General features: G+C 45.8%; 1 protein-coding gene across 4 annotated transcripts in view; it reads left to right on the forward strand.

Moving 5' to 3' along the window:
- Nucleotides 1-13,723, forward strand: part of LOC143293786 (uncharacterized) — a 29,107-nt gene extending 15,384 nt beyond the window's left edge. For all 4 annotated transcript variants that reach the window (XM_076605028.1, XM_076605029.1, XM_076605030.1 and 1 more), the window contains 5 exons: nucleotides 2,501-2,687; nucleotides 5,194-5,362; nucleotides 8,945-9,324; nucleotides 10,136-10,260; nucleotides 11,805-13,723. In XM_076605028.1, coding sequence (XP_076461143.1) covers nucleotides 2,501-2,687; nucleotides 5,194-5,362; nucleotides 8,945-9,324; nucleotides 10,136-10,260; nucleotides 11,805-11,940 — 997 coding nt within the window. In that variant the 3' untranslated portion in view covers nucleotides 11,941-13,723. The remainder of the gene's footprint in view (nucleotides 1-2,500; nucleotides 2,688-5,193; nucleotides 5,363-8,944; nucleotides 9,325-10,135; nucleotides 10,261-11,804) is intronic.
- The last annotated feature ends 1,147 nt before the right edge of the window (nucleotides 13,724-14,870 follow it).

The following is a 14,870-nucleotide window of genomic DNA, read 5'->3' on the forward strand; positions in this document are numbered from 1 at the left end:
GGGTGGAGCTGTAAGGTGAGGGGGTGAGGATGGAGCTGTAAGGTGAGGGGGTGAGGATGGAGCTGTAAGGTGAGGGAGGGGGGATCGAGTTGTAAAGTGAGGGAGGGGGGATGGAGTTGTAAAGTGAGGGGGTGGAGTTGTAAGGTGAGAGGGGTGGAGTTGTAAGGTGAGGGGGGGAGGATGGAGCTGTAAGGTGAGGGGGGGGGAGATGGAGCTGTAAGGTGAGGGGGGGGAGGATGGAGCTGTAAGGTGAGGGGGGATAGAACTGTAAGATGAGTAGGGGGAGGATTGAGGTGTAAGGTGGGGGGGGATGAGGATAGAGCTGTAAGGTGAGGGGGGGTGGAGCTGTAAGATGAGGAGAGGGAGGATTGAGGTGTAAGGTGAGGGGAGTGAGGATGGAGCTGTAAGGTGAGGGGGGGATAGAACTGTAAGATGAGGAGAGGGAGGATTGAGGTGTAAGGTGAGGGGAGTGAGGATGGAGCTGTAAGGTGAGGGGGGAAGATGGAGCTGTAAGGTGAGGGGGGGATGGAGCTGTAAGATGAGGGGGTGGAGTTGTAAGGTGAGGGGGCGAGGATGGAGCTGTAAGGTGAGGGGGTGGATGGAGCTGTAAGATGAGGGGATGAGGATGGAGCTGTAAGGTGAGGGAGGGGGGATGGAGTTGTAAAGTGAGGGGGATGGAGTTGTAAGGTGAGAGGGGTGGAGTTGTAAGGTGAGGGCGGTGAGGATGGAGTTGTAAGGTGAGGGGGGTGAGGATGGAGCTGTAAGGTGAGGGGGGGGAGGATGGAGCTGTAAGGTGAGGGGGGTGAGGATGGAGCTGTAAGGTGAGGGAGGGGGGATGGAGTTGTAAAGTGAGGGTGATGGAGTTGTAAGGTGAGGGGGAATAGAGCTGTAAGGTGAGGGGGGAGGATCAAGTTGTAAGGTGAGGGGAGCTGTAAGGTGAGGGGGGAGGATGAAGTTGTAAGGTGAGGGGGTGGAGCTGTAAGGTGAGGGGGGTGGAGTTGTAAGGTGATGGGGGTGAGGATGGAGTTGTAAGGTGAGGGGGGTGGAGTTGTAAGGTGATGGGGGTGAGGATGGAGTTGTAAAGTGAGAGGGGTGGAGTTGTAAGGTGATGGGGGTGAGGATGGAGTTGTAAGGTGAAGGGGAATAGAGCTGTAAGGTGAGGGGGAGGATGAAGTTGTAAGGTGAGGGGGTGGAGCTGTAAGGTGAGGGGGGAGGATGGAGCTGTAAGGTGAGAGGGGTGGAGTTGTAAGGTGATGGGGGTGAGGATGGAGTTGTAAGGTGAAGGGGAATAGAGCTGTAAGGTGAGGGGGAGGATGAAGTTGTAAGGTGAGGGGGTGGAGCTGTAAGGTGAGGGGGGGAGGATGGAGCTGTAAGGTGAGAGGGGTGGAGTTGTAAGGTGATAGGGGGGAGGATGGAGTTGTAAGGTGAAGGGGAATAGAGCTGTAAGGTGAGGGGGGGAGGATGGAGTTGTAAGGTGAGGGGGTGGAGCTGTAAGGTGAGGGGGGGAGGATGGAGCTGTAAGGTGAGAGGGGTGGAGTTGTAAGGTGATAGGGGGGAGGATGGAGTTGTAAGGTGAAGGGGGGAGGATGGAGCTGTAAGGTGAAGGGGGGAGGATGGAGCTGTAAGGTGAAGGGGTGAGGATGGAGCTGTAAGGTGAGGGGGGGTGAGGATGGAGCTGTAAGGTGAGGGGGTGGATGGATCTGTAAGGTGAGGGGGTGGAGTTGTAAGGTGAGGGGGTGGAGCTGTAAGGTGAGGGGGGAGGATGGAGCTGTAAGGTGAAGGGGGGAGGATGGAGCTGTAAGGTGAGGGGGGGAGGATGGAGCTGTAAGGTGAAGGGGGGAAGCATGGTAGGTGGAGGGTGGAACCAAAGATGAATATGTTGAAATAGTGTGTGTGTCTGTGTGTTATTGTTGTTGTTGTTTTGCGGGGGTGTTGTGTGTGTGTGTATTTTTGTTGGGTTTTTTTTTGGGGGGGCGGGGGGGGGGGGATGTGTGTGTGCGTGTGTCTTGTTGTTGTTGTTTTTTGGGGGTGTATTTGTGTGTGTGTGTGTGTGTGTGTGTGTGTGTGTGTGTGTTATTGTTGTTGTTGTTTTGCGGGGGTGTTGTGTGTGTGGGGGGGTTTTTTTGGGGTGGTTTTTTTTTTTGGGGGGGGGGATGTGTGTGTGTGCGTGTGTCTTCTTGTTGTTGTTGTTGTTTGGGGGTGTATTTGTGTGTGTGTGTGTGTGTTTGTTGTTGTTCGGGGGAGGGGGTGATTTGTGTGTGTGTGCGCGTGTGTTGTTATTTATTTTTGTTGTTGTTGTTGTTTGGGGGATGTGTGTATGTGTCTTTTTGTTGTTGTTGTTGTTGTTTTGGAGGGTGTGTGTGTGTGTGTGTGTGTGTGTTCTTTTTTTTTTTTCTTTTTTTTTTCTTTTGGGGGGGGGGGGATTTGTGTGTGTGTGTCTGTGTCTGTGTCTGTATGTGGGTGTGTGTCTGTGTGTGATACCACAATGTGTTGGGGACAGAGCAAAGGACCTGGTGGACAGACTTCTCCAGGCAGACCCCAACCTCCACCTGTGGGCGGCCAATATCGACAAAACCGTTTCAGTGGCCAAACTGCAGACAGAAATGATGACCAGACCCTTGCGGTCAGCTCCCTGTGTAGTCAGAGAAATCCAGCGAGCCGTTGAAAGCCGCCATTATTACAAACAGGTAGAACTGATAACTGCATTTTTGTTTAACGCAGACATGATTTTTTTTTTTTCATTTTAAAAGGTATACGAACACATTATATTAAAGAGCAGTTTCTTTACCTTACATGTGGAATGAATTTTAAAAATTTAAAAGGAAGAATAAATAGATAATTTGAAATGAATGAACGAGTGAATGAATGAATGGGTAAAATAAAAAAGTAAGTAACTAATACCTTACTTACTAAGTATGGTATTCAGAAATAAGGTACATTGTTTACTATTATTGTTAATATTATTATCTTTTCAATTTATTATTATTTTGTTGGTGTTGGTGGTGTCATTGTTGTTGTTATCGTTGTTGTGAAACACATGTATAATTATTGTCTCGACTTAAAACACATTTATACACTCACAATCATCATTGCGACAAATAGCCTATACACCGACAACCGCTGCATTTTGACGACCATTAACTGACTACCATTATTGTGACATAATAAAACACATGTTTACACTGACAACCGCTACAGTGTGACGACCATAAACACATGTATACACCGATTGTCACTGCTGTGACTATCGTGAAACATGTATACAGTGACTACCACTGTTGTGACGACCGTGAAACGTGTATACAGTGACTACCACTGCTGTGATTACCGTGAAACATGTATACAGTGACTACCACTGCTGTGACGATCATGAAACGTGTATACAGTGACTACCACTGTTGTGACGATCGTAAAACGTATACTGTGACTACCACTGTTGTGACGATCGTGAAACATGTATACAGTGACTACCACTGTTGTGATGATCATGAAACATGTATACAGTGACTACCACTGCTGTGACGATCGTAAAACGTATACTGTGACTACCACTGTTGTGATGACCGTGAAACGTGTATACAGTGACTACCACTGCTGTGATTACCGTGAAACATGTATACTGTGACTACCACTGTTGTGATGACCGTGAAACATGTATACAGTGACTACCACTGCTGTGACGATCGTGAAACATGTATACAGTGACTACCACTGTTGTGACGACCGTGAAACATGTATACAGTGACTACCACTGTTGTGACGATCGTAAAACGTATACTGTGACTACCACTGTTGTGACGATCGTGAAACATGTATACAGTGACTACCACTGTTGTGACGATCGTAAAACGTATACAGTGACTACCACTGTTGTGACGACCGTGAAACATGTATACAGTGACTACCACTGTTGTGACGACCGTGAAACATGTATACAGTGACTACCACTGCTGTGACGATCGTGAAACATGTATACAGTGACTACCACTGCTGCTGTGACGATCGTAAAACGTATACAGTGACTACCACTGCTGTGACGATCGTAAAACATGTATTCAGTGACTACCACTGCTGTGACGATCGTGAAACATGTATTCAGTGACTACCACTGCTGTGACGATCGTGAAACATGTATTCAGTGACTACCACTGCTGTGACGATCGTGAAACATGTATACAGTGACTACCACTGCTGTGACGATCGTGAAACATGTATACAGTGACTACCACTGCTGTGACGATCGTGAAACATGTATACAGTGACTACCACTGCTGTGACGATCGTGGTAATGCGCCCGGCATGGAAGCGAGAGTGCACTGAATGAGTGCCAGATAAGAACCGGTAGTTTGTTCCCTCCTCTGCTTCCGCTGGTCTGGGTGCTAGTCATCCGGATGAGATGATAGACCAAGGTCTCGTGTTCACCATGCATTTAGTGCACGCAAAAGAAGCAGCGGTAACAAAAGGGTTGTCCCTGGCGCTGCACTGCAGCGACGCCCTCTCCCTGAGGAGAGCAGCCCGAATTTCACACGGGGAAATCTGTTGTGATAGAAGTAATACAACACCAACACCACACCAACACAGAACAACGCAACACATCACAACACAACACAACACAGCGCGACACAACACAGCACGACACAACACAGCACAACATTACACAATATACGTGTATATTTGTATTAGTATTTCTTATCACAACGGATTTCTCTGTATGAAATTCGGGCTGCTCTCCCCAGGGAGAGCGCGTCGCTTCTCTACAGCGCCACCCCCCCTCCCCCCCCCCTTTTTTTTGTTGTTGTTGTTGTTGTTTTTTGTTTGTTTGTTTGTTTTGTTTTTTGCCTGCGTGTAGTTTTGTTTGTTTTTCCTATCGAAGTGGATTTTTCTACAGAATTTTGCCAGGAACAACCCTTTTGTTCCCGTGGATTCTTTTACGTGCACTAAGTTAATGCTGCACACGGGACCTCGGTTTATCGTCTCATCCGAATGACTAGCGTCCAGACCACCACTGAAGGTGTAGTGGAGTATGAGAAAATATCGGCGGCTGAGCCGTGAATCGAACCAGCGCGCTCAGATTCTCTGGCTTCCTGGGCGGACGTAACGCGTTAGCTCTAGGCCGTCACTCCACATGTTCACTGACTGCCACTGTTATGGCGACCGTGGATCACGTGTGTACACTGGTTGCCTTAAAAACAGGTGGTGCCTTACAGCACTGATGCTGTGCCCAGCCCCGCTGATGGCTTCAGTCCTACAGTGATGTGGCACCAGGGAACGAACCACACAGACCACCACTACCCGTTCTCCTGCCAACAGTGTGGTGTGCAAGTGGCTGCTGCGTTACGGCACCTCGGTGTGGGGGACCCAGGTAAGTGTGATGATGGAGTTGAGTGGCGGCCTAGTGGTAACGTGTCTACAGTGTGATGGAGTTGAGTGGCGGCCTAGTGGTAAAGTGGCTGCAGTGTGGTGATGGAGTTGAGTGGCGGCCTAGTGGTAACGTGTCTACAGTGTGGTGATGGAGTTGAGTGGCGGCCTAGTGGTAACGTGTCTACAGTGTGATGGAGTTGAGTGGCGGCCTAGTGGTAAAGTGGCTGCAGTGTGGTGGAGTTGAGTGGCGGTCTAGTGGTAAAGTGGCTGCAGTGTGGTGGAGTTGAGTAGCGGCCTAGTGGTAACGTGTCTACAGTGTGGTGGAGTTGAGTGGTGGCCTAGTGGTAACGTGTCTGCAGTGTGATGATGGAGTTGAGTGGCGGCCTAGTGGTAACGTGTCTGCAGTGTGGTGATGGAGTTGAGTGGGGGCCTAGTGGTAACGTGTCTGCAGTGTGATGATGGAGTTGAGTGGCGGCCTAGTGGTAACGTGTCTGCAATGTGGTGATGGCGTTGAGTAGCGGCCTAGTGGTAACGTGTCTACAGTGTGATGGAGTTGAGTGACGGCCTAGTGGTAACGTGTCTGCAGTGTGGTGGAGTTGAGTGGCGGCCTAGTGGTAACGTGTCTGCAGTGTGGTGGAGTTGAGTGGCGGCCTAGTGGTAACGTGTCTGTAGTGTGATGGAGTTGAGTGGCGGCCTACTGGTAACGTGTCTGTAGTGTGATGGAGTTGAGTGGCGGCCTGGTGGTAACGTGTCTACAGTGTGATGATGGAGTTGAGTGGCGGCCTAGTGGTAACGTGTCTACAGTGTGATGATGGAGTTCAGTGGTGGCCTAGTGGTAACGTGTCTGCAGTGTGGTGGAGTTGAGTGACGGCCTGGTGGTAACGTGTCTACAGTGTGATGGAGTTGAGTGGCGGCCTGGTGTGGTGATGGAGTTGAGTGGCGGCCTAGTGTGGTGATGGAGTTGAGTGGCGGCCTAGTGGTAACGTGTCTGCAGTGTGATGATGAAGTTGAGTGGCGGCCAAGTGGTAACGTGTCTGCAGTGTGATGATGAAGTTGAGTGGCGGCCAAGTGGTAACGTGTCTGCAGTGTGATGATGAAGTTGAGTGGCGGCCTAGTGGTAACGTGTCTGCAGTGTGATGGAGTTGAGTAGCGGCCTAGTGGTAACGTGTCTGCAGTGTGGTGGAGTTGAGTGGCGTCCTGGTGGTAACGTGTCTACAGTGTGATGGAGTTGAGTGACGGCCTGGTGGTAACGTGTCTACAGTGTGATGGAGTTGAGTGGCGGCCTGGTGTGGTGATGGAGTTGAGTGGCGGCCTAGTGTGGTGATGGAGTTGAGTGGCGGCCTAGTGGTAACGTGTCTGCAGTGTGGTGATGAAGTTGAGTGGCGGCCAAGTGGTAACGTGTCTGCCGAGGAGACATGAAAACTTGAAAGTGCGATATCGAATCTTACACTCGTCGAAATGTTCTCCCCTTCCACTGGACCTTGAGCGGTGGTTTGGACACTAGTCATTCTGATGAGATGATAAACTAAGGTGCCATGTGCAGAATGCACTTAGCGCACATAAAATAACCCATGGCATCAAGGGTGAAGTAGCGGGCAAAATTCTGTGGCAAGATCCACTCTGATATTGTATTTCTCTTTTTGTCACTGCAGATTTCTCTGTGAAATTCGGGCTGCTGTCCCCAGAGAGACGGGTCGCTACACTACAGCGCCACCCTTTTTTTCCTTCTTATTTTGTATTTTTTCCTGCGTGCAGTTTTGTTTTTCCTATCGAAGTGGATTTTTCTACAGAACTTTGCCAGGAACAACCCTTTTGTTGCCGTGGGTTTTTTGCATGCGTGTGTTTTGTTTGTTTTTCCTATAGAAGTGGATTTTTCTACAGAATTTTGCCAGGAACAACCCTTTTGTTGCCGTGGGTTCTTTTACGTGCACTAAGTGCATGCTGCACACGGAACCTCGGTTTATCGTCTCATCCGAATGACTAGCGTCCAGACCACCACTGAAGGTGTAGTGGAGGGGGAGAAAATATCGGCGGCTGAGCCGTGATTCGAACCAGCGCGCTCAGATTCTCTCGCTTCCTAGGCGGACGCGTTACCTCTAGGCCATCACTCCACATACACATGTGTGCGTGTGCGCGTGACTGAAGCCTGAATGAATGAAGCGGGAAACGAATGACGAGTGCCTAAAGGCAGCTGTTAGTCAGCTCAACCCAGGTAGGCAGCCTGTTGTGCAAATGGCTCCGTGTTTGTAAAGCGTTTACTACTGGGCCACAACTGCACAACTCCTGATGTTTTCATGTACATCAAAATCTGTCAAGCTATCTATCCAGAGGAAAACATTATTGACACTCTTGTTCATCCGCAGCTTTCAATGTTTTTATCAAAGAGAAGACTTTTCTTCCTTGGGATGCCATGGACTTTCAGTATAAATGGCATCCATGCCTTATGCAAATTCTGTGCTGGAAATTTTCTCTTTTCTATTACTCTGTTGTTTTTTTCTTTTTCACTATTGTCCGCTTTCTCTGCTTCTCCGATCCATTCCCTTTTCTTTTTTTTCAGCAGATCTTGGCCTTTTTTTATTTTATTTTATTTTTTTATAACCTTTTCCGCGGTCTGTGATGTACTGTCTGTGCTGTTTTGCTCCGGCGATTAGGAACTGATGTTGTATACACTGGGATTGTCATTAACTGTCTATTCGGCGGTGTTGTTTATCAATAATTATGATTATTTATACGTGTTTTTGAAGTGTGTCTAATCCCTTTTTTTACCCTTTTTTTTTTTTAAATCTGGGGATGATTGAATTAAGTGGAAGGGCTGGTGTTCTCAGCACAATCTTGTCTCATTCGTCTAAGGGAGCTCAGTGGTTAAAATTATTATCATGACACTATTATCTCATATACTGCTATGTTATGCAGTTGTTGTTTTTACGTGATGAAGTTTTGTGTTTGATACGGCTGGGTGTTTTTTTTTTAAATCTAAGTTTGGCAGTCAGTATATGTCCCTGTGCGATCGGCTAGGTTATAAGCAACAGTGTCAAATGTCAAATCCTAACATTTTCGTGTCCAGACTACAGCCTTTAGCGATTTTTTGTACGGTATACATTTGTTGGTCTCGTAAATTGTGTTTTTATAGAATCATTGAATGTGTTCTAACGGTTTATATCATTCTTTTATCTGGCTCTGTTTCATCGATTGTCTTAAGCACTGGATTTGCAGTAAAGCACTTACAGCTTGCTTTGGCGCAATATGAAAAAAAAGTATTCTTATTGTCATATCAGATGGTTTGATGTTAAAAAAAAAAGGCAGTTGTAGCTCACTCAATGTGCCATCGTGAAATACAATTTTTACTTTGACTTTTTTAACACACACACACAAACGAACACACACACACACACACACACACACACACACACACACACACACACAAAACAAACAAAAAAACCACACTCACACACAAGCGCGCACGCATACACCCATATATAATTTTGCACGCAATCACACTCGCACGCGCGCGCGCACACACACACAACCAACACAACACAGTACACACCACACACACACTCTCTCTCTCTCTCTCTGTCCCCAGCACGCCGGGTTCCCAACAGTCCCAGCCCTCTACAGTTCCGAGACGTGCTCATCCTGAGAATGCGCTCGTTCACCGAGGAGGAGGAGGAGATCTACGACCCCACAGGCACGCTGGTCTCCCCTGTCTCGCCCTTCGTCCGTGGCCTGAGGGCAGAGGGAATCCCTGTGTGCGTGGTGGAGATGCTTCACAGAGTGGAATCCATAGTGGATGAGGAGCGCTGGAAAAAGCACCACTCCGGTGGTTGTTCGGTAGCGGTGGAGCCAGTGGAAGATTTTGGCTTGGGGGATTTATTCGGCGTGGAACCAGGGGAAGAGAAATTCGAAGGGAAAAGTGATAAAGAAAAAGAACAGTGGAGGCTTCATTACGAGCAGGGGTGTGAGGTGGGTGGGTGTCTCATCATTCGTTTCCTGTGTCATTCAGTCAGACTTAAGTCTGACACGCACGCACGCACGCACATACACACACACACACACGCGCGCGCACACACACTTTTATATAAGATCGGACTTCGTTTTACCACGAACTTTTGCCAGGGACAGCTCAACTCTCCTATTGCCGTTGGTTCTTTTACGTGCGCTAAGTGCATGCTATACACGGGACCTCGGTTAATCGTCTCATCCGAATGACTAGCGTGCAGACTACCGCTCAGTGTCTAGTGGAGGAGGAGTGAATTCCGGCAAGTGTGAGATTTGACCCCGTAACCTCAGATTTTCTCGCTTCCAAAGTGATTGCGCTGTCACTTGGCCACATGATCACTCTACATCGTGTACTTGATTGAAATGTATCAACTGGCCATCACTCTACATCGCATACTTGATTGAAATGTATCAATTGGTCATCACTCTACATCGCATACTTGATTGAAATGTATCAACTGGCCATCACTCTACATTGCATACTTGATTGAAATGTATCAATTGCCCATCACTCTACATCGCATACTTGATTGACATGTATTGCAAGGCCATCACTTCACATTCCATACTTGATTGAAATGTATTGCAAGGCCATCACTTCACGTTCCATACTTGATTGAAATGTATTGCAAGGCCATCACTTCACGTTCCATACTTGCTTGACATGTATTGCAAGGCCATCACTTCACGTCGAGCACTTGCTTGAAATGTGAACCTCCTGTTTTGTCTTGTCTTGTCTTGTCTTGAGCCGTCCTTTCCCTCCTTGTACTGACAGGTGGAGAGCAAGGAGGAGGGCCAGAGATGGGAGAAACAGAGGCAGGAACGCCGGAATGAGTGGAAGACCAAACTGGAAGATATGGCTACGTCCAGGCTTGATCACGTCATCGTGACGTCAGACGAGTCAGTGGCGTTCGAGTCTTACGTCATCAACATCATCATTCGTCGTCGTCGTCCTTACCACGAACCTCACCATCGCTTACCATGTTCACCAATGTCGTTTCATCATCTTCTCCGCCCGTCGTTTTCATCTTCATCATCGTCATATTCGTTACCATCTTCCAACACACGTTTACTAATTGTGTTGAACTGTCTGATGTAGACAATCTTGTAATTGATATTTCAATATTTTACTGATAGCGACTATGTTACCAAAGCTTATAAAAAGGGTCAAACAGATTTAAAATAGTACAGATATGATATACGTAATATTAGTGAGGACAGTCTCAGATCGTACAATGATACAATTGCATGTTTAGAAGAAAATAATTACCAAGACTTTTACTGATTGTGTAACTGCAAAAAGCAGTTGACCTTGTTAATTTGAATTTCATGTTTAAAGTGATGAAGGCTTTTAGCTTCCAAGAAGCCACATATAGATAGACAGGTACCTTTTATAATGATAACAAGTCATGTGGCATAGTCAATGGTTTGTAGCTGGTTCGATGTACAAATAGGGTGTGATCAGGGTGACCTGACATTTCCATATTTGTTAATATTATGTGTTGAATTATTGGAAATTATTTTACGTGAATACAACAATATTCGTGGTTTATTGTAGATAATGTGGAACACAAGATATTCCAATGTGATATTGATGCGGAATTTCTTTTGGAAGACGAAAAAGAATCATTGGAATCTTGTATTTATATATAAAACAATTTTGGAAGAAAATCGGGATTATTTATTATTTAAAGCAAAACTTGTACAATACCACTGGATAGCTGTAAAAACACACCAGTTCATTATATGGAGCATTTGTTTGTTTACAAGAAAAAGACATGTTTGAACCCAACAAAACTGATTTAGAATATTAGACGTTTGACTTACAAATAATGTAAAACAAATGTGCACAAATAAATTACACAGAAAAGCTGGCATATATAAACCTTTTATTCAAGATACGGGTGAAAAGAAAATAAACTCCAACAGGTATTAATACATTCATGGATTCTTCTCCCCAGCCCACCTAACACCATAGATATGACTTCAGCAACAGTGCAGGTTCTTCTTTATTGTGTGGCTTCTCGGTGACTTAACACACATAAATAGCTTTCTAGGGACTTGCTTGTGCTGGAACCACGACAGACGGACTGGATCTGACTAAACGGGAACTGGGATGAGTGGGGTGATGGGACAGCAAAACTTATTGTTATGTAGTCTAATGTCCATCATCCTCATCCTCATCCTCATCCTCGTTATTATTATTATTGTTGTTGTTGTTGTTCGTTGTGGTAGCAACACCATCAGTAGCAGCAGCAACAGCAGTATACCCAGTAGTTTTTATCGTTGTTGTTGTTGTTGGTATTATTATTAGTAGTATTATTATTATCATTATTCTATTCTATTCTATTTTTCATTATTAATATTACTATCACCATCATTACCATTATTATAATTTTGCTATCGTTTTCATCATCCCCATCATTGTTTTATTCTATGTCCAGGTTTGTGCAGGGACTGGAGAGGAAAGTCGTGGTGGTGCTGATGGCGGGCATTACAGAAATGAAACACATGGACAGAATGAAATCCATCTCTCGCTGCACCACACATCTAATCATCGTCCAGAGCGAGGAAGATTAACTTTCTTAACCCTCACGTGGTGGCGGTCTCTACTCTGGTAGGGACGCTCATCATTCAGTCTGGCTCCGCGATTAAGCCATTATTGTCGTTAGTAGGGGGCTTAGCAGGTGGTGTCCAAAGTACGTTGAATCAGAACAGGCACCACTGAATACCACGGAAGTGACTCAGCAGCAGTGCAGGGTCTCCTCTGGTGTGTGGCCTCTTGGCGACCTAACATCGACGGTTCCCTGCGGACTGCCGGCGCTGGAACTGTGCCGGACGAACCCGGGTGTGGCCGTGTATGGGGGAATCTAAATGGGCGGCGTGGGAGTAATGCCACTGAAACAGTGCAGATGATGTTGCAGTGAAAAAAAAACCTTTCTTAACCCTCTTCCCTCCAGCTGAAGCATATGTCGCCAACAGCTCTTTTCCGGTCCACAAAATTTTGCCATGGACAACTTTTTTTTTTTTTTGGCCGTGGGTTCTTCTTCCCTGCGTTAAGTGCATGCCGCACACACGACATCACTTCTTCTCATCCGAATGACTAGCGTCCAGGCCACCACTCAAGGTCTAGTGCAGGGACAGACAATTATGGCGAGTGTGGGACTGGATCCCGCACGCTAAGATTCTCCCATTTCCTAGACGGACGCCACTCCACATAATTCTCTCCAATCTGTCACTCAATCTTGTCACGCCCCCCCACCACCCGCCCCCCCACCCCACCCCACGGCTCAGCCAATCAGCGGCCACTCTCCACTCTGTCAGTCAATCTTGCCACGCCCCACCCCCACCCCCCCCCCCGCCCCCCCCCAAACGGCTCAGCCAATCAGCGGCCACTGTACAGACAGAAAAGTCCATAGTGGCTTCCTTCAGAACACCAAAAGAACAACCAGGAATACCCCTCGGAACACCAAAAGAACAGCCAGGAATACCCCTCGGAACACCAAAAGAACAGCCACTGAGGATTTCACCTTTTGGAAAGCCAGAAGAACAGCCAGGACTTCACTCTCGGAACGCTAATATTTTATTTCAATATTTTATTATTTTGATTTTATGTGGACTTGAATGAATTGGTCTTTCGTTCCAATTTACCGTTTGAATAGATTTTAATTTGCCACTGCCGGACTGAATGAGACATTGGTGAATTAGTCTTTTTTTATGTTTTACTTGAACTTTAAAATTGATATCGATTAGCGGCAGACTGAGTGAGACAGCAGTGGGTGAACTGGTCTTTTTATGTTTCAATTGACCTTTCACACTGATTTCAATTTGCCTGAGCGAGCATGGGTCTTTTTAAAGTTGTTCTCACTGAACTTGTGATATTGATTTCAATTCAGTGCCATGGACTGAACGAAACATAAGTGAATCTGTCTTTTATTGTCGTTTTCATTGACCTTTTAACAACATTTATAGTTCCCTGCAACTTGTTTTGAGAACTTTCGGATGATCAGTCCTGTGATGGCCCCTATGTGGTCTGCTGGGCTGTTAACGTTTTATTTTATCTGACTGTCCTAATAATTGGTTTTAATACTTGGCAAAAAAACTGATTTCAAATGGAAACCTTGTCACTTTTGTTCTGTTGTTAGAGTGAATTGATTATACTTGTCCAGTTACTTGGTAAAGAATTATTTATATTTCAAATAAAAGTTTCCTTCATTTTCTATCACTGAGTGGCCCATTACTTGATCCAAATACTTCCTTGGTAAAAGTTATTTCAAATATAAGGTTTGTCCATTCTCTTTGTTACGTCTGTCCTAATATTTTGTGGTCCAAATACTTTGTAAGGGAATTAATTCAAATGAAAAAATCATGTAAAAAAGCTTTGTCTCTGAACTAGTGTGTCTGTGTGTGTGTGTCTGTGTGTTAAGAATGTATGCGAAAAATGTTTTGTTTTGCTTCCTCCCTTGCAATCTTGGGCTTCCTCTGTCAACTGCATTACATAACACTGGAGTGGGAGGTGTCTGAAAGTGACTGTAGAGTACCATGAAACATGAGTCTTCCTCAGCAACTCCATTTCAATGCTGACATTAGCAAAAACATTACTGGCTCATTCCCAGTACAACTACAAGCAAGTAAAGAGTACACAAAATCAAATGTTAAACTTCTTTCAGCGTTTTCATAACAAAAGAAAACATATTTTCTCAGTCGTTCCACATTTCCATTTCACGCTCCACAACTCCGTGTTCACACCGGAACGTCACAAAATAACCTGGACACATAAACTTTAGGGACAGTGTACGTCGCTGTCACGCTGAAAATTCAACGTATACACAACAGCCTATAAACTATTAGTTCTCATGAGTTGCTAGTAGTGGTCAACAGCAACAAACAAACAAAAAACAAAACAACAATAACCTAAAAAAAAATGTAAATAGAGTCTTTTCTTGAAATGAACTTGCTCAGTATCCCACTGATTATTTAAAAATCGTTCATAATAAAGTGCATTTAACAATCTTTTACAAATAGCATCAGTAGTTCTTCCAGGACAATATATGTCATGCATGCATGCACGCACGCGCATCTGATACAACAACATACATGCACATACACGCACTCTTGGTACACGCACAGAACTCTTAAGTCTGACACATGCGCGCGCGCGCACACACACACACACACACACACACACACACCATGCCCCCCCCCCCCCCACACACACACACACACACACGCACATACTGCCAACGAAAAACACAGTTCAATAGAAACAGATTCATAGACATTAACACCATAAAATAAACGGCACAGTATGAAGCTCAGAAGATGAGAGGGAGAGAGAGAAAAAAATCATGTTACACACAGTGACGGTCATGCAAGAGAGAAACTGTGCGGTTCCACACATTCTTTGGAAGCTACCGACACAGAACTGAACAGCTTGGATGACGGGGAAAAAAAAACTTGAAAAAAAAGCATCTAATGATGATGATGTTGATGATTAGTGATAATGATGA

This window comes from Babylonia areolata, chromosome 19, assembly GCF_041734735.1.
Source record: "Babylonia areolata isolate BAREFJ2019XMU chromosome 19, ASM4173473v1, whole genome shotgun sequence".
Lineage (NCBI taxonomy): Eukaryota > Metazoa > Mollusca > Gastropoda > Neogastropoda > Buccinidae > Babylonia > Babylonia areolata.